A 26,082-nucleotide genomic window follows, 5' to 3' on the forward strand; every position below is an offset into this window, starting at 1 on the left:
AAAGGTCATCTGTCAGCCTTCTGCAGAAACACTGGCCGAGGTCCCCAGTGTTAACTATGGCTGTATTAGGTGTTAAAAGATAGGTCTGAATGTGCACACAAAAAACTCTGCATGTGCCTTCTCTAGGGCTTTGCGGAGTTGGGTATCGAAGGAACACATTCAAGAAATCACCCTTAAATGTCTGGGGTTTCCATAATTCAAAGAGTTATGTACCACAATGTTTGTTGTAGCACTATTGACAATAGCCAGGACATGGCAGCAACCTAAGTGCCCACAGACTGATGAATGGATAAAGAAGATGTGGCACATATATACAATGGAATATTACTCAGCCATAAAAAGGAACAAAATTGAGTAGTGAGGTGGATGGACATAGAGTCTGTCATACAGAGTGCAGTAAGTCAGAAAGAGAAAAACAAATACCATATGCTAACACATATATATGGAATCTAAAAAAAAAAAAAATGGTTCTGATGAACCCAGGGGCAGGACAGGAATAAAGACACAGACATAGAGAATGGACTTGAGGACACGGGGAAGGGGAAGGGTAAATTGGGACGAAGTGAGAGAGTGGCATGGACATATATACACTACCAAATGTAAAATAGATAGCTAGTGGGAAGCAGCTGCATAGCACAGGGAGATCAGCTCAGTGCTTTGCGACCACCTAGAGGGGTGGGATAAGGAGGGTGGGAGGGAGATGCAAGAGGGAGGTGATATGGGGATATACCTATGCATATAGCTGATTCACTTTGTTATACAGCAGAAACTAACACAACATTGAAAAGCAATTTTACTCCAATAGATGTTAAAAAAAAAAAAGTCTGGGGTTTCCCAAACTGCATGCCCAGGTTTTCTAAAGACATGACCTGAGGATGCCAGGGATCTGGCGTTTGAAATGGTGCAGAAGGCAATGCCCAAAATGAAAAGTCAGTTGCACATTGCATTTGGTTCACTCAGGAACTTTTTTTTTTTTTTGCAACACATATTTATTGTCAACATTTAAATTTCGTCTATACAGGATTTCTGTTTCTCTTCAAACGTGAGCAGAAATAGCAACTTTAGATTAAGAATCCCCCATGGACCAATTTGCTGGGGGTGATGAGGGGCCACCCCACTTAACCCTCCAGTTTGTCTCCTCCCCATTACACGCTGGGCTTGGAGGCCAAAGGTCAGCAATCTTTTATTGTTACCCTGTGTTGTTTTTTTCTTCTAGAAGAGACATACTTTGCTTTTCCCAGTATGAAAATGAAAGAGTCCCCAAAGGCCACAAGTTTCTCAGACCCTCTCTGCTTCCTTATTTATTTGACCTAGCCAGCTTCTGTTAGCATCTGAATGTTTGATCCTTAAGTTAGTATCTCGATCAGGAAACTCAGCTTACTATCTACAGGAAAAAAAAAAAAAAAGAGAACAGGATGGCAACTTATTATTGAGATTATTGTGTAAATAAATTTTTAGGGGACTTTGTACCCCTGCCACTGTTTTGAGTATTTTATCTCCCATAATAATCACAAATACCCTATATAGTAGGTCCCATTTCTCAGGTCCCACTTGGGAAAGCTGTTATGTGGAGTGTTTCAACAGCCTGCCTGCAGTTCAATAGCCAGTGAAAGGCAGGTATGATGCGAAGTCCACCTCTCCATATAGTCTTGGGTCTTTTTGTCCCGTTTTCAGCCTTCCTAAGATCTCGGAGAAAATAAAAGAGCTACATCCAACACCAATGCTTCTCCAACATCGAAGAAGTTCCTGAGAATCTGATTTTCAACTTGTTTTACAGAGGAAACATTTGATCTCCAATGAGCTCAGTAAAGCTTAACTCTTCTCTGAGGGTTGGTGTCCTCAGGAAAAATCAGCAATACAGAAGTAGCCCGCCCAATTCCCTCTTTGTGGAGCTTTCTGATGGGGCGGGTTTCCAGACCCCTATGTGTCATTCTACAGTCTTCTCTTATTGCCAAGTTCAAATGTGCTGGGAAACGGAATCCACATCCTCCATGATTTCATTAACTTTGGTCCTCTATAGCAGAGCCTCCTAACCTTGTGTCTTATCGCGGTTAGGGTCCTGTCCCATTCATCATCAAAAACTTTGCAGTTGCTTAAAGTTTTGCTGGATGACTGACAAGACTGAAGGAGTGCATGAATGTGATGCTGGCATGGAGAGCTATATTTTTCCACGTGAAGGTGATCTCAAAATTTGATGACTCTAGTGATGCATAATTTTGCTGCAGCCTAAGTTTGATGGTTTGTGAGAATGAACGAGGTAGCTAATGAATGAATCTCACCAATCAATTTTCTCATTTCCATGTGACTTTATTTGTCCTCACTTCTCTTCTTTTTCCTGGCTTTATCGAGGTATAACTGATAACTAAGTTTGTCTATATTGAAGGATTGAAGGTGTACCATTTGTTGATTTGATACACATACACACTGTAAAATTTTTGCCACAATCCAGCTAATTACCATATCGATCATCTCACACAGCTACCACTTTCTCTTTTCGTTTTCTGTTTTTTTTCTTTTTGGTAGTGATAATATCCTCTATTAACACAGTCATGCTTGTCAAGGATCTGAGAGGGACCCATATCTTTTCAGTTATGTTGGATTGCCTTTTATGGGAAATTTTACTTGTAGTGATGGTACTCATGAATTAAGGATTGAAAAAGCTTTGAAAACTACTTTTCTTGAATACCAAAATTCTCCACCATCTCCACTATAGAAGCCAATCATCTTTATGTAGTTAGGATCTGCCTTTTTTTTTAAAGTCAGTTCTACTGCGACTGCCCATCTACCCCTTAGGTACCATCCTCAGTCCATGTGACAGGATAAGCCCCTGAGTACCCCCTTTTGGGTACACAGATTAGAGACCCATATGACATTTCTGGAAACTAAGAATGCATGGTTCCCTGGAATGGGATGTGGGATGTTTATGCCAACATACCAAACTGGGAATTTGGGGCTGCAACTTTAATAATCTTTCTGTTCCTGTAGCTGGTTGCTTGAGTGCAGCTCTGTAAGATGACAGGGGAAAGCGATGCACTCATAACACATGGGCATGGCCACAAGATTTTGTTATTTCATAATAAAAAAAAAGCCTTCACTAATCACTCCATCTCCTCTAGCCTCAAATTTTACAGCTTTACCACAGGAAAACTATGTCTTCTTTACAGGACTTCACGTGGACCCAGTGCATCTAAAATGCTTAACATAATGCCATACACTCAGAGTTGTTGGCTATTAATAAACAGGCTTTGAATTGTGTCTCCAAGGCCCACAGGTCCAGTTTTCAGCCCCTGGGTATGTCATCGATCAATAGCACTTTCTTTAAAATAAACATGCCTACATACGGCTTAAGGAATAATATTTGGCTTCCCTTGCTTTATTTTCTCACATAAGCAGCAGATATGAACATCTATGCATACGCATGAAAGCATGCGTGGTGCAAACACACACACACACACACTCACACGCACACACAATTGCTACTTCATAATTAAAGAAAGTGCCCAGTAGTCATGTTGGTGTCATTGTGTACTAGCTCTGGCAAGTTGCAGAGCTATCATTTTTACCCAAGTAGAAAGTCTTCATGACATGGAACTCAGCGGTTTGCTTCATTTCATCACTGGGCATTCAAAGTCTGTTGCAAAAATTTTCTATACCATTTAAGGTTATGTCTTGGGTTGTTGGAGCTGGGAAAATGGGTCAGCAGAATAAATAATTCTTCTGGTCTTTCTCCTTAGACTCCTATTATATTGAGGGTATATTTCTGTTTAATTTTGCCCCTTTTAAAAATAAGAACAAACTGGCTTAGCCTAATTGGTAGCCATTTGCACAAGAAAGAAGAAAAACAAAACTACCAAATGCTTGTAGTATTGTTTATAATAGAAAAAAAAAATGTCAATCAGTACGTGAGGCGGGAATAAACCCATATATTCATTTTATGGAATATTATGTAACCACTAAAAAGAATGAATGTAGTCTGTATGTATTAACATTGAAAGAACTCCATATGACTTATAAAAGCCAATTAGAAATGATATGTACACCATGTTCATATAAAAAGAATGCACACACTACTGTGAATGTTATAAATATATACTGAGTACGTATATATACAAGAAAGTGCAAAATAAAGGTATAGACAATAATCTGTAATAGTGGTACCTTCTGAGGAGGTAGCTGGGAAACCAAGGTGGCAGTAGTGTCATTCAAAATATATTTTAGCCTTTTCTTCCCCCCCTTTTTCCTTCCCTCCTTCCTTCCTTCCTTCCTTCCTCTCTCCCTCTCTCTTTCTTTCTTTTCCTTTTTTAATGTCTGTATTTCCATGTTTCATGTGTAATTAAAATGTTAAAAATGGAAAATTCCATAAATTTTTCCTTAAGACTGTAATAAAATTGCTATTTTTTAAAAATCTATAAAACAAAAAATATCTTCCAGTCTCACAATTCAATTCAACCATTAACATTTTGGTGTACTGCCTACCTTAATTCAAATCATGCTATACATATAATTTTCTTATTTTAAAATTTTTAATTCATTATGAGGCCCTTTGTAGTCTTCATCCTACTCATTTTAATGACTATAATATTCCACTAAGCTCTAACTTTAACTTACTACATTACATTCTTTCTAATTCTGGTACAATTAAGTATGTGATTAGCATATTAGCAGCCTCCCTCCCCCCATATATCTTAAGAGACATTTTTTCTGAGAAGGATTAAAGAATCAAAATGTGTGAACATTTTAAATAACTCTTCATACATATTAAATCCTTATTATGGAGCGTCTTGAGATGTCTTCTTCTAGAGCAAGGGCAGAAATGCCTTGTCCTGAAGGGGTCTGCAATACACAGCAACACCCTCACCTGCCCCCAAATGCCACTGGTGGTCAACCAGTACTCACTATGGAACTGGTCATGAGACACCATCTAAGGCACTTTAAAAGCCTAATAGCTCCAGAGAAGATTCAAAGCCAGAACCAAATTCTGCAGTCCCACTTCTGGGGATGATTAGTGATCAGTGAAGAGGTGGTGATGAAAAAAGAAACAAACAAAACTTCCATCCTCCTTCAACTAACTCCAATAACAATAAATTAAATTACCCAAGTAATTCCTAAATAAGTACTGTATCTCACTCACATGGGAGTTATTACAGAGAGACTGAAAGAAGGACATGCACTGTTAACCTGAGAACTAAATTTGCCTTTGTCATGAAATTTATCTTATTGATTCAAGTGGTTCACTGTAGCAGGTCAGCAGCAAGGACACAGTAGCCATGCTGAGGCAAATATGGTTTGTTGAAACAGATTCCCCAGTTAAATTACTTAATAGATTCTGAGGTAGAGACAATTTCTTGTAAAAGACCAATCTCTACTTACCATTTGTATAAGGGTTGACAGTCTTTTTATTTGTCATTACACGTGCTGTGGCATTATTTACCTATGTACATAGAAAACTCAAATAAGCACATATTCCAGGGCCAGTCCACATTTCAATTAGTTGCATGCATTATGACTGTGATTACTTATTAAAAAAAAAAAACACCAAAAACTAAAATGCATTTTAATTTATAAAAGGCAGTAGGTGCATAACAAAATCATACATTTTTATAATTACATTTACTTCATAACCATTTTAACTTAACAAATCATTTCAATAAAGCAATGTCATATCATTTAAAAGTTTAATAAGGAGACAGTAAAAGCAAATTAAAAGGAACTGCATAATTGAAGACTGAAAAGCATGCGTGTACTCCATGGTAACACAGAAACAATAAATATTTTTTAAACATAAAATAAGGTTCACATGAAGGAACATGCAGTGGAATAGAAGAGGGGAGAGACAAGGTACAAGGGAACATAAATGTCAAAAAAAGGACAAACAAGTTTTAGCCGTATGCAACACTTTACGAGGGAAGAACCATCGGGAAGCAACATCTAGCATTCAACACTTGGAACAAGAGCCTTTTACATCGCAAGAATTAACAAAATCATTCAAGCTTTAAAGTCACAGCTAACAAAAGGATAAAAGAGAGGGTGCATTGTTTAACACAATATGGAGTTAACGATCTGAGTAAGATGTGCACTGGTCATATCTCAATCCAGTCAGTGCCTCCCAGGCTAGCTTAGAACGTACACTCAGTTACAGGCGTACCAATATCCAAAAAAATAGAGCATCAAGAAAACTTAATACAACAAGTCAAAAAAATTCACGTGGTATATATATGTATAGAGATATATCAGCACTAAATACGTGAAACGGCAGATGGATTTCACCACTTACCATTCACCACCATCGCCAGCATGAGTTTGTATACAGTTACCATGGTTACTGAGAGTTTGGTGAGGGGCCTAAGGGTTATCGTCGAGGGTGGGAGGAAATGAAAGGCAAAATATGCAACATCTTACTCCAAAGACTAAAGCATTTTTAACTGGTATTTTTTCTTTTTTTTTTTAAGTTTTAACAAATACTACCCTGTGGTCATTTTGAGGGAGAGTCAGTGGTAGAAAGAGCAGATTCTGAGTATCGGAATTTTAGCGTTTTTTTTTTTCATGAAGAACGGCCAGATATTGAACAGGAAATCCTGTTTGGTTATTCACTTTGTGATCAAAAGAATATAAAGTTCAAACTGGCTTCTTAAAAAAACAAAAAAAAAAAAAAAAAGAAAGGTTTCATGACAAAAACCTCTCACTTTTTTTTTTTTTCCCAAACAATCGTTCTCTCGAACGCCATTTCTTTCACAATTTGGCTTAATTTGCACACCACTGTGGATCCCTCATCAACCCTGTAGTGGAAAGAAAAAGAAAAGGAAAAAAAAAAAGAAACTGCTCTGTATTTTGTTTTGTTTGGCAACACTCTCTCCACTGCTTGGAATCTACTGCACCCATTGGTTATAAGACATGAAAAATAAAATAATTTAAAAATCCCTTTCAGATTAACCTTTCTTTTGTCTCACTTTTGCCATCCACCTTTTAGCAGTAATAAGAGTAACATAATAAAGGAAAATTTAAAAAAAATTAAGGCCAGTTTTCCTTTTTATATATAAATATATATATATATATATATAAACAATGAGAAGGGAGTAGGGTCACATACAAGACACAATGATGCATCTGAAACAACAAATGAGCGTGAAGCAGACACTTATCAAAAAGATGAAAAGGAAAATATTTTGGACATGCACCTCGATTTTACGGCCCTCTACCACGGTGCCGTGTAATTTCTCCCTCGCCCTGTCCGCATCGGCACTATTTTCGAAAGTTACGAAACCAAATCCCTGCATGCAGGAGGGAGAAGGGAAAACAACATGCAGATTATTATTTTCAGTCAACGACCACTGTGGAACGTTCTCTCGCTTTAATTTCTATTTCTTGTCCTGGCTTCAGTTCTGTAACATGCAAATTAGAGAAATTATAAGAGTACTAAAATGTGCAATAAGTAAGCGACAAATGTGAACAAGATTTTTGTTTTCTGTCACCCGTTAGCTGTCACCCCTGAAGAATTCAAAGAATGATACCAGAAATACCTTTCTAAATGTCACTACAGAAGAAAAGAAATCTAACGGAAAGAAAATGAGATCAAAATAAATGTACAGTGTCTTCACAGAGAAGAAAATGAAATAACGAGGAAAAAAAGGGAACCACTTTCTTGACATGCAAATTAAGAAGAAAAGAAAAGAAAACGTGTGCACAAAATTCAACAATGAATGCCAGAATCTTCTAACATTGCCTACAGAGTCATGCTGTGTGGTTTTAAGACCAACTCTTCTCCATGCAGTTTTAGGGTTATTCAAATTTGTCAATTCTACAGCCTTTATGTCTCAAAAAATAAAAATTAAAAGCCTAAAAAAAAGGAAAGACCTTTTTTTATAATAAATCTTAAACTCTGATCTAATAAGCAAAATAATCCCATGAAATGAATAGAAATAAACATCAGTTGATTAATAATGCAAACAGTTCAAGTAACATTCTTGTATTAATACTTCCCCTCTGACCCTGAAAATAATATACATGCTTCGGAATTTGTCAACTTTCCCGACTACTTTATTAACCCAAAAGGGAAATGTGTATTCATATGGTAAAGTCCTAAGACATTATGCTGGTATTCATTTATCAAATCAACTGGTAGAAAATAAAGAAGCTCCTTTAATAGAATGTCATTTATAATAACACTCTGGGAACTTTTATTGGTCAATAACAAATATACCCTTTTCTGCACCACTGGCATATTTTGTTTAATATTTCAGCCTCAAAAAACAACCCCCCAAACATCGCATTGTTAAAAATCCATCCTTTTTCTTCACTGACACTGTTCCTAAGAAGAGTAACAGAAAATATGACACATTATTTTTACAACCCCTAAAAATATTTGTACATCTTGTTCAGAAATATACACCAACCGTTTGAAACAATTCCAGTGCAAATATGCCCAGCTCGTTCTGGTCTTCACAGTGTAAACTGGGTGAAATAATGCAATGTGCCAGGACTCCTCTTTGTGTTCAGTAATCTTTACATAAAGGAAAAATGCTAGCTTTAAGCTTAGCTGGGGCAGTAGGACAGTCTGTCCCACTAATAAAATAGACCGTCATTACAAATCACAGCTAGTCATTAGCTGTTAACTCTCAGATCCTCATTAGATTGCTAAAGGGATGTCCGAAACTCAGGGTATTTAGAGAGCTGTTACCCAGTGCTTTAACTAAGAGAGAACTTTCCAATATTAAGATGGGCTCATGCATAGAAGAAACTAGCTGTGGATGTCTTCAAGTTAGATTAGATAATTATCTGATAGAGAAAAAAATTAATTATTCACTTGGGGGATTAGGTTGAATTACTCTTCATATTTCCCACAGTGAAGGTCCATGATTAGGGTAGGTCTGAACTATTTGATTAACCTAATAAGGTTACATGCTTAGAAGGACGCTACTTAGTTCTATACATCACTGGTAGGATGCCCACATTTGGTACTCAAAGATACGTGCCGATTAGTTTTGAAATAATAGCTCTTCAACAGGCAAAAGACAGAATTTGGGGGAGGGGGGTCGCTCTATTTGATGGCTCTGACTCTTAGCCAGTGGGTCCCACACTTAGTTGTACATCAGAAGGAACTGGACAGCATATTAAACATTCAGATTCCTGAGCCCTGACCCATATCTATCGGATCAGAATCCCTGAGTGGAACCCAGAAATCTGCCGAAAAAGTTACCTATGTGGCCCAGCAATTGGGTTTCCATGGCCTCTCATACCACTAAGCACTATCAGAAGGATTCAGTTCTTTGAATGAGTAGAATATTACATTGCCAGTTTCTATAGAGCAATTTAGGGAGTGGAGTGAGTTTTTGAGATGAATATCTATCTGACTTGGTGATTCGTATCTTAAACCTAGGGGTCAGCCAAAATCACATAGGAATGTTCTCTTCCTGACCTCTAAGCCCAGTGCTCTAGCATTCATAGCCATGCCATACATTTAATAAGTAATTAGGGAAACTAGGACTCCGGCTCTATCTGGGGCAATTCTTTCACTTGGCAAGGAAAGGAAGTCCACAGTCCGATGTGATTTATCGATGGAGGGCTTGGTGGCATCATTGTTGTCGACAGGCACTAACAGTCGGTGTCACCGCAGTGCTGGAAGGAACACAGGCAGGAGAAAGTCGAACATGCCACCCACCTGTCTAACACGACGATCCCAACGAATCGAGTCATTGTGATTGTGGTCTGAGCCCAGAGCAAACCACACTGGCCTAAAAGCTGCATCATGTATGTCAGGGAGAGGTGAAAGTGAAGATAAAAATTTATTCTGAACCCCAAGTTCATAAACTAAAAAGGAATTCTACTCCATTTTCACTTTATATATAAAGTGAAAAATATATTTATTCTCTTTATTATTTTTTTTACTCTCATTATTTTCTGCTAACCTTTTTTTTTTGAGTGGCTCATTTCAACCTGCTGAGATGCCCAGCTGAGATCTGGCAAAGCTGGGTTCATGAAGACCTTGCTCCAGACTCAGTCCCCCAAATACCAAAGGGATTCTCCTACGTGTGCCATTGGACAATCCTACCTCCCACCCAGGTAAGAAGTGCTATGATGTCCCTGGGTCAGAAGATGGCCAGATTCTCATCTGGGGAGCTACACCATAACCAGAGGCCACCAGCTGGCCATTGTTAGGCACCCTCTCCATCAAGCACAGGTGCTGTTTCTTTTGACCTGCCTCGTGGTCAGAATTCTGTCTTAAGCAAAATGTAACTTGCAGAATACTCTTAAAATATTTTGAATATTTTTATCTCAGTCTTAAAAAGGGGATCAAAAGAAGCACCTTCTGGACTTGGCCTGGTGAGCACAGGAAGGAACTGAGTGCAACGCAATAGCCCTGTAAAGATCAAGTGTGCAGGAGGGGCTGTATGGGGGGAGTCAGATGCTCCCTAAGTGCTGGAGGAGAGACACTGCTTCCCAGGGTTTACCTTAACAGAGAAGGGGGAGCTAAGAGAAGGTGCAATCCTTCAGGAGAAGAGAATCTGGGATATTTGTGCCCTATGATGGGAAGGCATGACCCCTAGGCAGATAATGGCAACCCTAATGTGGACCAGCCGTGACTTGCTTATTTTTAAATCTTTTTGTGAAACATAAATTCTGATCTTCCTGTATCCCAGTTATTTTTCTACTTTAGTCTTGTGGGATATATTTAGGTGATATCTTCCCTTTTTGTAGTAATACAAATACAATATTTTATCGCTGAAATAAAGGCTCTGAAGTATCCGGATGGATGTGTGCGCTGACTTTTCATCTTACATGAAAATCTGATTCCACCAGTTTCTGGTGCAGAGAACTCCTATCACCTAGAAGAGGAGAGCTGTTGAAAAGGGTCTGAAGGCTCATTTTCCTGTGGGACTAAGGGCTTTATGACCCACTTGTTCCCAATCGCCTTTTCACACGCAGACCCTTCTCCCTGGAAGACCATCTTCCCTCCTTCCCCGACTCATCTTTTTCTCGCAGCTTAAATGCCACTTCTCCCAGAAACCCTCCCAGCTTCCAACAAGATTGGTCTGCCTGCTTGGAGTCTCAGCAGCCTTTTCGCTGAGAACACAGCAAACTCTGTTGCATCTGTTTGTCTTAAGGATCCGTCTCTCAGGCTACTCTGGAAAGTCTGTGAGAACAGGAAGCACTTCTGTCTCGCTCATGTCCGATTCACCAACCTTGTACTGGAATGCAACCAATACTATAGACATCACTGAATCAAAGAGCAGACTGCATTTCCTAGTCTATGAAAAAGCTATCTCTGGCTGCACCCCCCAAATAAAATGTTTCAGAGGTAAATACAACATCTTAAAATCTCCAAAAAGGAAAAATGAATGATAGTATCTCTCACCCTGAAATGCTATCTCATTCCATTTTCCAAGTCTGGCAGATCTTTTCTGAAAGTGATTTCCTTGTTTACTTGCTATCCTTCTATACATGAACTTGTACATTATTCATCCCCAGGATGATATAGATACTGCTTGTGTGTATATAGGTGTATATGCACAGGCACACGCACACACACACACACACACCAAACACCCACATTGAGCCTCCCTCATTGAGCATTGAGTGGCTGTCTTGGGATGGTCCCCAAAGACGACGGCCAGAAGGTCAGCTCCTAGCTTGTAAGCTCTCCTGTATTTCCTGGCTACTTCTCCAATACCAAAGGATGAAAATCAGGTCATACCAACAGTTCAGGTTTCTCGACCATTAAAGTGGAAATGTTCCTTTAAATAAGACCTTTTCCCGTAAAGGATAACGTCAAGTACGAAAGAAGGATATCCCCGTGTGAGCTGTTTCCTTCATTCAGCAGTTCCCAACTGGACTGTCTCCATGACATTCCAGTGGTACCAGTCAGCTCCCACACCTGCAAGACCAGTTCTTTCAGAGGGAGCAAACCCACTGAGAGAGGCTATTTTTGATGGTTCTTAATCAAAAAAAAAAAAAAAAAAAGGCTTCACAGCTTCACAAAATCAATCTCTCGATGCAGCAAATTTAAATGGTCTTATTCCTAAAGCCCTAGAGACAGGCTAATCACGAGAACGAGGGAAGAAGTCTTAAAAATAGCACCACCATTGTCCTTTCAAAATAGCAAATGATATTCTTCTAATGTCCTTAAACAGCTCTCGAAAAAAATTAGTTTCCTCCAACTTGCAAAAGTTACAAAACAAAGTACACATGGAATATAAATTAAAAAAAAAAAAAAACACCTTTAAAGGCAGCAGTGCTAGGACGCAGGATTAGAAGAAAGTTGGCCAACATCTTCTATAACTTTGCCCAGAATACATCAGTCCTGAGTGAAAAGGATCAGGCACATTTTTCTCTTAATGCACTTGACTTTGCACATATAGAAATAGTACCTGTAATGCTTTTCATACCACAGCAGAAAGAGAGTTAGCTTATTTTTCCCCCAGCCTGGAGGTCAAACTACTGACATATTACAAGGATGACTGTAAAACATCTGAAATTACACAATGATGAGCTCCCTAAAGTAGCAAAACCAGAGAGTATAATGAATTGATTTTTCTTTTTTTTTTTACACTCATCTGGAATATCACACCACCATTTTGACTGTGGAAAAGAGAATACTGGCATTTTCTTTCTTCAATTCAATCAGCATTATCCTATTAGGTTAATACTAAACCTATTTAGGACGAAGAGGGTACAGACTGTCCAAGGAATAATAAAGGATTGCTTTGTGGGGAGGAAATGGTTACTATACCCAGGAGACTGGCTCTTGCCCCCTCAGGTAAAACCTGTTCTTTTTAGTAACCCTCCTGGATGCTGGCTTGTCCCAAATTGCCTGTGTACGAAAAGCTCTGGGGCTGAACCCGGGATCTCTCTGTGCTTGGTAATCAACTTCTCTCCATCCCCACTTTCACAGTCTGGGGATGTGAAGGCAGCTGAACATTCCTGGCAGACCGGAAACCAGGCAGAGTTATTGAACGTGTTCCCTTTCTAGTTCCTGATGTCAATATCCAAGTCTTTTGCAGCATCCTTCCCTGTTACCACAGTATCTGCGGCTGCTCTGCCAAATGCACTGCTTTCCTCCGGGGAGATTCTGATGGCTCTCTTGCATTTTCCGTCAATGCAGGTAGAAGGAGGATGCTTTAGCAACCTCGAAGCCCCAGGGGGCGAAGGGCTAGTTTGCATTCAAAGGAAGCGAGGGCGTGTGTCAAAAACAGGAAGACACAGGGTTTATCAGTTTCACCACAGCCCTGGTAGGTTTGTTAAAACACAGATTGCTGGGCTCCAATTTCTGAGGATCTGATTCAATAAGGTCTGGGTTGGACCCTGAGAATCTGCATTTCTAAATTCCCAGGTCGTGCTGATGCTGCCCATCTGGATACTGCTCTTAGATGACCACTGATACAGAAGATGTTTTGGAAGAGTTGGGCTTTTTTTTTCCTACCAACCTATTTCCATTTTGAAGTTGCTGGAGTTTGACCACATAACCTCTGATTTTTACTAACACTGTTAGCTCTAAGAAAATCTACTTAAAAATTGGTTTCCCAGGGAAAAAAAAAAAAAAAAGCTAACTAAAAGCAATGGCAAATTGCAAAATGTGGGTGGGTACACAGACTAATGGATCAAGTTTTATTCAAAAGGTTGGTGTATATTAGATTTTCTCCCCTACAACCCAGGAAAAGAACTGCACTTTATTAATACAGAATAATCACATATTTACCTGCTCATGAGACTATCAACTCACTTTTTAATATAAAGAACATAATTATCACTGAAAAACAAAAATGTAGCAACAACATTATTTTTTTAAGCATGGGTAGTTTTCCTATGGAAAATTGATATATAGACATCTACAGATATATATAAAACAGCGATTTAAAATTACCCCCTCATACATTTTAAACTGAATCCAATGTAGTCCCCACCATTTTGGAAACGGGAGGTGGTCCCTAAAGGAATTCCCACGGAAGTGTATTTTCACAACGTACTGATTAAAACAGTGCAGTTGTTTCCCCGTATTTATAACAAGCATTTCAACATAAGCTAAACAATTCTAAAGTGAATGAAGTTGCTTACCTTTGAGCCTCGCTCATTAAAAATAATTTCAACATCTAAGATTTTACCAAATTGCTGCAAAGAAATAGAAATATTTTATAAGCAAGAAGAGAAACACACTGAATCATATTATGCGCATGGGTAATTGTGCCCCAAGTCAGAATTTGTTTTCTCTTTTAATGTCAAGGATATACATTTTATGTTGTTCTTTCATTAAACGATGCACTTGAACCAAGAGAAAATACAACCGCATGTATTATTTCCAAATTATGGCATATCCCACCATATAAGCTATCAGAATAGGGGCCCAGTACCAAGTATGTAACCGAGAGGTTAATTCTACTTTTCTTTCTTGATATGTGAGTGATTGCCTTCCCAGGCACTGAGCAGCAAAGATTAAAAACAGCTAGTATATACAAGGGCTCTTCTAGGGTACGTCACTAGCCACTGGGCAAAGCCCGCTTGGTAAAGTGGGATTTTGATAGTAAAATATCCGACTAGAATGGGATGTTGAGGATTTTGGACCTTGGCTCTGCAAAAGCCAGGAGCAGCCAGGCCATACAAGAGAAGTAAAGATAAAAGGAAGATCCACTACACAGACACCCATCACAAGCAAGAAACCAGCACAGTTGTGGTCTATCCTCAGGCTGAAATGTACTTCTTTCAAGATGATTCTCCTTGTTGTTAAACAAACAGATTTTAGACAATTAGCGTGAATAGGCTTTATAAAAAGTGGAAGAAACTCAACATATTCAAATCTAGAAACAAAGTTTCAGATGACAAATACATTAGGTAGCCTGATAAAATACAGATGCTTAGTTAAATTTAAATGTCAGATTTTTCAGAATAAGTGTACCCCACACAATACTTGGGACATACTTATACTTAATAAAATATTTGTTATCTGAAATTAAAATTTCTGATATTGTGTCTTGTATTTTGTAACTTACTATGACTAGTAACAGACTACCCTAGTAGTCCTAGTGACACACGCACATCAGTCTGTAATTCACACTTAAAAAATGGGAACATGGACCCCGCTCCAAAAGCATTTGATAATTCAAAATCCTTTTCCCTGATGCTGGAATCCTTTCTGTTTTCTTAGATCGCATGAAGTCGAATGGGCATTTTTTGAGTGTGGTCCGTTCTACATGAGTACAGGTGGGAGACAGTAGCACAAAAGTGTGTGACAAGGCCCGGGGGAAAATCAGATAGAAATTTTACCCTGATGCAGAATGAGAGCAAATGCCTGTTTCAGTGATTAAAAAACAAACAGAACAACATAAAGTAAAATTTCCATCCTCTTTTTCCCTGATTTTGAGCCTTCCTATTGTTCCATTTGCTTTTGCAGCCTGAATTTTTATTACATCTTTTATAACCCTAGGAGATTCTGTATTCTGTCTCTCTCCACTGGGTGGAAAGCCTTAAGCAGCCTTTGTGTAGCAGAGGATGGAGCCATGGGGAGGGAGGGGCAGGAGAGAAAGGGAACAATTAGATACAGAGAATTAGGGGCAGCTTGACTGACCCATGTGCACCACTCACAGAATACTGGGAGGCCCGGAGAGTAAGTGTCAAGAAGGTCTTACTGAGATTAAAAAAAAAAAAAAAGAAACAAAAATTTGGAATATACAGAGGCTATCCTCTGGAATGTACAAATAAATCTACATTACTCAGAAAGACAGAAAAACATATGTATGCTCCAGTGGAATATAAATAGCTCAAAATCTTGAAATGAGAGTAGTTTTGACTATGAGAAAAAGAAACCCAAAGCTATGTCATCTTGGGTCACAGAAATGTGCCCATCCCTCAGGATATGTACCCATCCAGTAGATTACAGACTTGAATTCTTCTTGTGGAGCAGAAGTGCTTCTCTACTTCAGAGAGAAGTAGAAGGATAGGAAGAAATCAAGAAGAGAAGGCTCAACCAGGAGAGAAGATGGAAGGTCTACATCTCTAGCATGCCGTATGGAAATACCAAGAAACAAGCAGCTAACTCACCCTGTAATTTGTGGACACTAAACTATTCTTTTGGTCAAGAGAAGATTCTTCTACTGCATTTTCCGTGCCCTTGATTTGGGCAGAGAAAATCGTTAAAAATAGAAGATAATTTTCAGATTTGGGAAATGCAGGATTTGCCATTGAAAGGTGAAGTGAATTTCATAGTTAAAAAGTCCTCCAGCTTTGTGAACTCCTCAGAAGCCATAATTCTGATATAACCTCCTTAGAATATTCAGTCCAGACAGATGCTATCATATTTATTTCAGGCCTAAGAGGCTGGAAGCACACATATTTATGGATAGAGAAGCTTGAAAAGGACTTCCTCTAAAACCACGAAGCAAATGTCATCCATGGAACATTCTCTAAGCAGTCAACACAAAAACACTTCCTTTAAAGTAAGATCTGGTTGAGACAGAACCAATGAAAAGGTAATCTTCACATGTGTCATTCCCTGAATGGAACAATGGCACCATATGCCCTGAAACGGCCCCCAGTGTTTGCCTCTTTGGCAGTTGCCACTGGGTGGAAGATCCTCAAAGCCAGTGAAACAAGCCATAAGAAGAATGCTGATGTAAGCCCCCTTCCTAAGGCAGTTGTGTACTATATTTATAGTATCAACAGTTTAATTGGGAAGTTTGGTACTAATGATGTAAACACAGCTGGCACATTTTCAATTTAAATAGACACAACTCATTCGCAGACATAACTAGGATTTGTTTGCTCAACACCGACATTCAGCCGTGTTCAACAACATCTCAGAATCCAGGCGAGGTGTTTCAATAGCTGTGTCAAGGATAAAATCCAGGAGCTTACAGGCACACACTTGGGCAAATAGGTACCACCCATTTTTTGATATTCTCAGATCAAATAATATTTCTCTGAAAACCTCTGAAAAGTGTTCAATGGATACAGTATAAAACATGAAAGTAAAGCTTAGTTCAAAGAGTGTGCATGGAGGCTAAGAAAAGGCATCATCCCAGTTTTCTTAGGGTCGGCTTCATGTTTTGGATGCAGAATAGAAGGCAACATGCCATGTCCGAAAACATCTCTATTTTGTTATACATCAAAGGTGATCGTGAAAGCTTCTTTTCTTCTCTAATGAAAACTTCTTTTGCATGTTCTGAAAGTCATGTAATCTGTGTCTGGTGACAATAGAGAATTCAGTGGATCATATTCATGCCCCAAAGGCCTGTATTTTGATAACGAAAGCAACGCTGTGCCCTTGACAAGGCAGTGGTAAAATCTGAAGCCAGTACTCACTGAATAGCTGTTTCTGAAGACAATTCTAGAATGAAATGCCTTGTATCAGAGGCCTGGATCTATAATCACCACCTCTCTCACACCGCAAATGCTTACTATTAAATATTAAGTTAAATTGAGCTTTTTATTCAAGAGCAAGACATTGTGATTAATTTGGTGGAAATCCATACATTGCTTTCATGGGTTCATTGAAAATTCAAACGGAAAGGAAACGCATGCTCTGACATGATCAAGAAGTAGGTAGCTGGGGCCAGAACCAAGGCCCCTGATAATATAAGATCCCATTCACTCACACGCCAACTGGTGTTTTAAAAAGATTGGCTTCTGCTTTGGATGTTGTGGCCACATCATGTTTTGACCAAGGAAAGTTCCATCTAAAAAAGAAAAAAAAAACCAGGAAATCTAAGATGACCTGGATGATTTAATGCCAAACACTGGAACAAATTTATCCAAAAGAGAAGGAAGTAAAGAATATAAAGCAAGGGGCTTCCCTGGTGGCGCAGTGGTGGAGAGTCCACCTGCCGATGCAGGGGACACGGGTTCGTGCCCCGGTCTGGGACGATCCCATGTGCCGCGGAGCGGCTGGGCCTGTGAACCATGACCGCTCAGCCTGCGGGTCCGGAGCCTGTGCTCCGCAACGGGAGAGGCCACAACAGTGAGAGGCCCGCATACCGCAAAAAAAAAAAAAAAAAAATATATATATATATATAAAGTGAATTGTGAAAGAAGGGAAACCAGGATTCTGACAAAGAGACACTAAAGCCACACATTAAAAATAAAATGTTGAGGCACCTGCGGTAACCATTAGGCCTGCAGGGGTTGCGAGCTTCACGGCTGAATTATTCATGGTTACAGAAGTTGTTCTAAACACTGCCACTGAAAAAGGAGGCTGTTTTTCCATTGGGTTTTGGTTTTGGTTTGAAATCCCCATGGCCATACTGAACAAAAGAGACCAAGAAGAAAAACGCAAAAATCTTTGTGAGGGTTTTTCTCTGCCATCTCACAACTTGTAGCCCCTGCCAGAGTGAAGGGACCAGGGCAAAACAGCAACAAAAGGAGAGATGACATCTCCTGTCTCAATGACTTGGAAAACACCTGACTGGGATTAAAATGTGATTTCTTAGAGTCACTATGAACCGAAAGAGGAAACCACGTTTAATTCTCTCAACTGGAGTGGAGGAACCGATCAGAATGTTTACAGATGCCTTTTCACGTGATTCATGCCACTAAGTGTATCACGTAACCACACGAGTTTGCCGCCACCCAGGTTTGGCCAGGAAGGATACATTTTTTGCAGTATTAAAATTCCATGGCTTCAGAATGGTGGTTGTAAACCAAGGAGGTCTCAGAGTTATTGCAGAGTCCAGGAATCCGTAGGTGCCCGATGATTTTTATGGACAAAACCCATGAAAAAATCTTGCATACTTTAAAAATTGGACAGAGAGGCAGTTTGTGATGAACTGAATTAATTTCAGAATTACCGAATGCTGCATTTTCTGAATAGATAGATAGATTCTAAGTGTAGCTATCATCTTGTCAAATCCACATCTTGTCAGTTGCTTGAAAATTTTGACTTACAAAAAGTAGCTCTGAAACTAGTAGATTTTGATCAAGGTTTGACAACCGGTAGCACGATCCATCTTTTGGCAAGACTTTGCTCTATGCCACCTGTTCTACCCCGATAAGAATAGAGAGGCTCAGATATTCACACAAGCAGGATCTCTTCTTCGGAGTCTAGCTGTGAATATTTTGAATACCTTAGCAGTGTAGCCCTCTGGTAACTTTCAAGATAACAAAGAAGACAAGCGAGGACAGAGCATCCTCAGGGGTGGGAGTTAGGGTGTGTTGCAATGAGTGACACCAGAGAAGAGCACAGGATGGTCATTAAGAGGACCAAATTCAAAGCCAGCATCCCAGTGACACTTGATGAATTAAGACACATTGAAGAACAAGACAACTTCTGAACCTGACGTGGCAAAAGGGATCTAATTCTTCTGGCTGTTGATCATTCAAACCTGGTCTCACTGCTTTACACACACTTAACCTTGGCTTTAACTTTGAATGTTCTGCACTTTTCAAAGTCATCTTTGACCTGAAAGTGCCCGAGGGTATCTCTGCTCTGCAAGAGTTAGAGGGCTCAACTCAAGGTTATTACCAAATGAGAGAGATAAAAGAGCAGAAGTTGACCTTTTCCACTGAAATGTCAGGATTCAAGCCTGGGTATCTTAAATATGAGGACGCTTCTTTGCTTTTGTGTCAGATGCACACTTGATAAACATCATGCATGTTAAAGAAAGTGTTCATGCTAACCCCTCCACTGTGGAGTGACGACACAGAGCTCGCCTTTTCACATGGGGAAGGAGATCTAGTTGGCTCAGAGCTAGGCATTAAAGTTGAGCCTCTTCTTATTCCTTTTGTAATATCTGCATCCATCCAAAAAGCTTTTAGAAGGGGAATCTCTAGGCCACCAACCTCTACTCTAAGTCATATGTTAAGGATGTAGTTTTGTTCATTGAATCCACAGACATTTCCCACCAATGCTGGGCTGTCATAGACAAACAGACTGACTGCATTTGCAAAAATGAATACTATCCAAGTCCTGTCATAGCTTTGTCCTTTGATGGAACACTGAGTCCAAAGAAATGGCAAACTCATCCCTTCCCAAGGAGGATGGTGCAAATATCGTCCAGAAAAAGAATCAGGGTCACAATGTCCCATGAGCAAGCAACCCTATCATTTCTTTTCTCTGGGTTGGTGGTAGCTTCTGCCCTGCTCTGTGTTCCACCGTGGTGCCTGGGCAAGGCTGTCATTTGTGGCATATGACATCACAATCAAAATCTCTGAATCCTCACCACGGATTCTGGGAGAACGTACATTGCAGGATGCATGTCAGACTCAGAAATCTGTAGTGGTTTTGTTTTGTTTCAGTGAAGCTTTATGCAGAACTAATTATTCTCAACTTCCTCTGAAATCTAGATGCTCAGTGCCTGGGAAAGAGTAAGGTCTGCAGAAATATGTCATGAGTCACTCTTCCTAATAATTTGGCAATTGCAGTAGCAAGAAAAACCAAGGTGGATCATCATGGTTATTTTAGTCATGACATGGGGTCCTGGGCCACTCGATGGGGGATCATCAATGGGCTTGTTGCAACCATGTGTTATCTGGGAGCCCATTTTCCATTTGACATTCAAATTGCTAATTAGAAGAAGTACCATTGGTCCAAGTGGAAAGCTGGTGAACATATGCAAAGAAATTCATACTAAAATCATAGAGATCCTGGCCCCAAGATACCCACAGACTAGGATCTAAAATGCCTTTTTTTCCCCAGCCATGTAAACACCTCACCTTCGTATTATGAATACCAAGAACTTACATGAGGAGGGAAGGGCTCTGGGGATCCCAGAGCGGGCACTGCAGAGGAGAAAGGCAGTACTTACGCCAAACATTTGTCGGAGGTCGGGATCCCGGAACCTGAAGGGGATGTTGGAGACATGCAGCCTCTTGGGCTGGGACTTGTTTTCCGTATTTTCGGAAGGTTGTGTCTGGGGCTGACCATCCGTGGGCGCCGCATCATCTGTCTGCTAAAAGAACAAGAGGAAAGCAAAGAGGCTCTGAGTGGACCCGAATGTTCTTTCCAGTGTGCTTTTGCTTCCCCTAAATGGTAGGAAAATGCCAGAACAAAGGAATAAGGACAGGAAGAAACTGCTGAGTCATTCATTCATTCATCCAACAAATATTTATTGAACATCCACTGAGCGCCCATTACGGATCCAGGATTCAGCAGCAAGCAAAACAACAAAGATCGTTACTGTCATGGATCCTAATTCACACAGGGGAAGATAGACAATAAACTCATTAAGGAAATACAGAGCTGGCAGAAGGAGATAAGCACTATGGGGATAAAGCAAGGGGAGGGGCTTGCTGGTACTGGGGTGCAGCGAGTTCTAATAGATAATTAGAGAAAACCTCATCTAGAAAAGGAGAATACTCATTAAATTAAAGGTATCCCTTCATCGAGGCTGTTCAAAAATCTGAAAATACGCCTGCATAATTGTTGAGGCCATACAGATAAAAATATTAGTAAATCTCCTAAAACATTTGAAGAGGCTGTTTGGTGTTCTGAAGTCCAAGTAACCATCTGCCAGACTTAAATTTTATTTTTTACGGTTTTCATTTTTCATTTCTTGATTGTGCAGGCCTGTGCTGTTCATTATGGTTGACCCCATGTGGCTCTTAAAGTGAAATGGACTAAGATTAAGTAAAATGGGAAATCCAGTGCCTTCCTTGCACTAGCCACATTCAGCATGCTCAGTAGCCACACGTGGCTGGTGGCTTCCATGTCAGACAATGCAGATATAGAACATCTATATCTAGCAAGTTCTGTTGGCCTAAGTTGGTGTAGACAATGTTACATTATTAGCATAACTCATTACTCTGCCTCGCACTCTACCCCATCCCCCAAGTAAAAGCCTGGATAGTATGATATTACATTGACACCCCTATACAGGCAGGAACGAGGAGAAAAGCCACTTTAACATTTGAGTTAATCATATAGGCCATTCCCATACTCTCAGTTCTAGAGTTTTAACATTTCAGAGATGCTTCATTTCTAGATACTTTCTCTGCAATTAGCATGTACTGCCTCTAGGTGGCAGTAGATGCCACCTACATCAGATAACCGGCTTCGTAAAACCCATGCAAGGAGCCCATCAAATTTACCAGCAAGGGATTGTCCCCACCTACTTATAAGCAATTTAGAAGCATTTACCTGGGACAAAACTATCAATGCAGGCAGCTAGGTGTAAAATAATAAAGACAATCTTACCAACTAACATATGTATATATAAAGCCAAAATAACATAGGCATAATTAGTGACTTTCTCGTCAACCCTTGTATTTACTGACAGATTTCACTGGCAACTCCTTCCTAACACACCCTAAATTGTATCTGGAAGTCAAGACCTTCTGGTGGTTGCCATACTGCTCTTCCAAGCTCCTTTGGTATTCAAAACCTACCAGCTAACTTTCTTCAACTTTCAAGGGCCCCGTCATGAAGATAATGTACCTGGTCATTTTGCCAACGCTGTTGGATTGAATAAAGAGGATGGTGATCGTTTTCTAATCTGGAAAATGAGCAATAACAATGGCACACACCTTATAAGGTTCTGTGACGACTGAACACGGTAACACATGATGCCGACTTGGTAGAGTTCTCGGCACACAATACAGTCAATAAATGGGAGGTAAGGCAATTTTTAGACTGGCGGTGATTTTTACAAAAATGTCAAAGGACATGTGCAAAAAGCCTTTCAGGAAACATGAAGGAAAGGTTCTCATACGCTTATTAAACACATCTTTCCTGAGCAACTACTATCCCCTGGACACTTAAGTTCGTCCTCCAAAGCATATGCAGTCCCCAGTTTAGTGGAAGTGAAAGAGGTAGAAAAAGACAATTGTAATACAGACTATTGAGAGCAGGGGTCAGAATGAATCACAGGGGGCTGAGTAAACTTAAATCAGGGACACACCACAGGCGTGCCGATTCTGAAGGTTACATTTTCACTGGGAGATGTTTAAGAGAAAAGGTAAAGGGGACCAAAACTGTACCAGCAGAGGACAAAGCATGTGGCAGGATGCAGAGAGGTGAATTGTGTTCTGGATTTGGGGGAATACATGTGGACCTTTGTGTCACTAGTTGGTGGGCGTGTGTATGAAGGCAGGGCGGGAGAATACACTGTAGAGGGAGGCAGGGGTTGGACCATGAAGAACCCTGGGTGCAGCCCAAGAGGATACATTTCATCCTAAAAACTAGGAGGAGACACTTAAGGATCATAGCAGGGGTGTGACATGGGCAGTGCGAGACACAAGCTGAGCCATGGGAGATGAATGATAAATGTCTCTTTCCTGGCTGGCTGACTCACCAATTGAATGGGTGAATGCATTATGAGTATATGAAGAAATGAATGAATGAAGGAGTGAACCATCAGCTTTGCCACCTTCAGGTGACAGTTGAAGAACAATATTGTAACACTGAGACCCAGAGCAGGGACTGTATTTTCTCTGCTGGTAATATGAAGTCTGGCGACATACCCATGAGATAGATAGAAATGACTTTGCATCATGAGACTGTCACTTTCACATGGGTCAGGGATCTTAACTACCCCAACGAAAGACTTCTCTAAGTTTGCAGAAGCAGCAGCTCAGCCCCCATGCTTTCAAGCCCACTTTTTCCCTCTTGTTAGAAGTTGCTGTTTAAATGCAAATTAAAACCAGCTCCTTCTCCTCCCAAGAAGGAAACTTAGATTTGGATTTGTGTATATCTGCTGGATATTTCAGCTTAATAAACCTAATTAGGAATTACAGAGATTATGATTAAACATATTAAATGATTAATAGCATTATGCTGCTCATGTGAAAATGAAAATTAATCATCTTTAGTCAAACAGGACTTTGGAGAAATCTTTGCATTGTTTCCTTTGATAAAAACATACACCGCTCAATTAATCATTGTGTAGCGTGTGCAAATATACAAATGCTCATAAAGGGTTGTGTCGGAATACCTGTGTGTTAAAAGTAATTTCAAAGATAACACGGAAGAAGAAAAACTCAACCAAAAATACTTCAGACATCATAGGGGAATGGAAAGGAAAGGGAAGAGGAGGAATGTCAGGATCCAGAGGTTGAAAAAGAAAAATAGAAAAAATAACCTTTTAGATTGAGCGTGCCTGCTTCTGTGGTGTGATGTAACACAAGATGGGGCTTTGATGAGGACCAAATGTAGTAGGAGGTGAACAAAAAAAAGCTATGACAGAGCCTCAGTCACGCTAGGAGTCAGAGCTACAGGAATGACCCTTACTGACCCACATCTTGAGTATTTCAGGCTGTGAGATTTCCTTTTTGTTGGGAACTTTCAGAGAAAACATATTCAGAACATATTCAGTGTTTTATATCCCTCTATTAGTTTCCTAAGAAATTACCAAAACCCTGGTGACTTAAAGCAACAGAAATTGATTCTCTCCCAGTTGTAAGGGCCAGAAATGCACAATAAAGGTGCCATTGGGGCCACGCTCCAGCTGGAGGCTTCCAGGGGAAATCCTTCCTTGTTCTTCCAGCTGCTGGTGCCTCTTGGCTCAGCGGAGCTGCATTGCTCCAATCTCTCGTCTTCGTTTGGCCTTCTTCCCTCTGCATGTCTGAGACTCATCTCCCTCTGCCTTTTTCTTCTTACAAGGACATTAGTCATTGGATTTAGAGCTCACCCTAAATTGAGTATGATCTGGTCTTGAAATCCTTAACTTAATTACATCTGCAAAGACCTTTTTTTTTCCAAATAAGGTCACATTCCCAGGTTTACGAAGATCAGAACATAGACATATTTTTTGAAGGCCATCATTCAACTCACCAAGACCCCTGCTAAGCAAACATACCGGAAATGCATGGAGAATGAGTAATTGTTATCAAGGGTTATCAAGGTGTGGTTGTACTTTTTACCAGCTCTGGTGGCATGGGGCTCTCAAAAGGGTTGGCCTCAACCCAGGTTCAGAAGAAGGGAGAATGTCCCTACTAGAGGTGCCCCCAGGCTCTCATCCATCACACTGGCCACTCTGATGAGTTCCCTGAAACGAGAAGAGACTTGAGTCTTCCCTTCAAACGCAGGGGCTCCAAGACCCCCTTTCTGCACCTGCTTCTGGATGCACTGACACGCTTCGACCGGGCTGAGGAGCGTTCCTTCAGCCTCCAGAAAGGCCACCAGCACTTGCAAGAGGAAGACCTGCCTGCAGGTTCTCTGAACAGATGGATAAGCATCCCTGAGAACTCCGCTGAAGCTTATGGCAAAAGCGTAGGGCACAATGTCTAAAGACAAAAATAATGTGAAGAAGCTGCACAACTTACTAAAAGAATGAAACATCTAGAATGTGTCTTTCTGAAAGGCAGTGTCTACCTGGTTTGCAATTACATTCCCCAAGGCTTATGCATGTCAAAGCTTAGTGGGAATTAATCGTTGAAAGAAGAACTCTTGATTTATCCATGTCTGATGTTTTTCTTTTGAAAGTCATTTTGCCTCTAAAGTGGGAACCAACTGAATTAGAAATGTGCCTCGTAAACCCCATTTGGAAGATCAGAAGGTGGAACATAAAAACGAAGCAAATTCATACTGGTCCACTCGCTCAGAGATTGAAGGAAATTGAGACAAGTAAGGATGTGAGAGCCGTGAGCAGAATGGCCAGGGCACCATCCGTCTCAGAACCCTCCCATCCAGACCCTCACCCTGGTCTAGGAGATACAGCCCTAACCTCCTTGCTTCCTACCGCTCCCCTGTCTTGTTCACGGGCCTCTTTGCTCTCCCTTCAACATACTCAACACACGCCTCCTTAGTCTTTGCACCTGTTTGTTAGTCCCTTTGCCTGGGTATTTCTCTCCCCAGATGCCTGTGTAGCTTGCACCCTCTTGCCAGTCAGGTCTCTGCCCAGATATCACTGATCGGAGAAGTCTTCCCTGGCCCCATCATCTAAAACAGCCACAACACAGAAAACTAAAAATAGAATTACCATATGATCCAACAGTCCCACTCCTGGGCATATACCCAGACAAAACTCTAATTCAAAAAGATACATGCACGTCTATGTTCATAGCAGCACTATTCACCATAGCCAAGACATGGAAACAACCTAAATGTCCATCAATAGATGAACAGATAAAGAAGATGTGGTATATATATATATATATATATATATATATATATATATATATACACACACACAAAATGGAATACTACTCAGCCATAAAAAAGAATGAAATAAT

The 26,082-nt window shown here is 40.2% G+C and overlaps 1 protein-coding gene across 19 annotated transcripts in view; it reads right to left on the reverse strand.

Moving 5' to 3' along the window:
* RBFOX1 (RNA binding fox-1 homolog 1) overlaps nt 1-26,082 on the reverse strand; it is a 2,189,093-nt gene that overhangs the window by 110,449 nt on the left and 2,052,562 nt on the right. For all 19 annotated transcript variants that reach the window (XR_012326128.1, XR_012326127.1, XM_073792340.1 and 16 more), the window contains 4 exons: nt 20,721-20,864; nt 14,047-14,100; nt 7,176-7,268; nt 5,371-5,431 (listed from right to left, as the gene is read on the reverse strand). Coding sequence is in view for 17 of the 19 variants with exons in the window: in XM_073792340.1 (XP_073648441.1) it covers nt 5,371-5,431; nt 7,176-7,268; nt 14,047-14,100; nt 20,721-20,864 (352 nt within the window). In the remaining 2 variants the exon portion in view is untranslated. The remainder of the gene's footprint in view (nt 1-5,370; nt 5,432-7,175; nt 7,269-14,046; nt 14,101-20,720; nt 20,865-26,082) is intronic.

The sequence above is a fragment of the Tursiops truncatus genome, chromosome 15, assembly GCF_011762595.2.
Source record: "Tursiops truncatus isolate mTurTru1 chromosome 15, mTurTru1.mat.Y, whole genome shotgun sequence".
NCBI lineage: Eukaryota > Metazoa > Chordata > Mammalia > Artiodactyla > Delphinidae > Tursiops > Tursiops truncatus.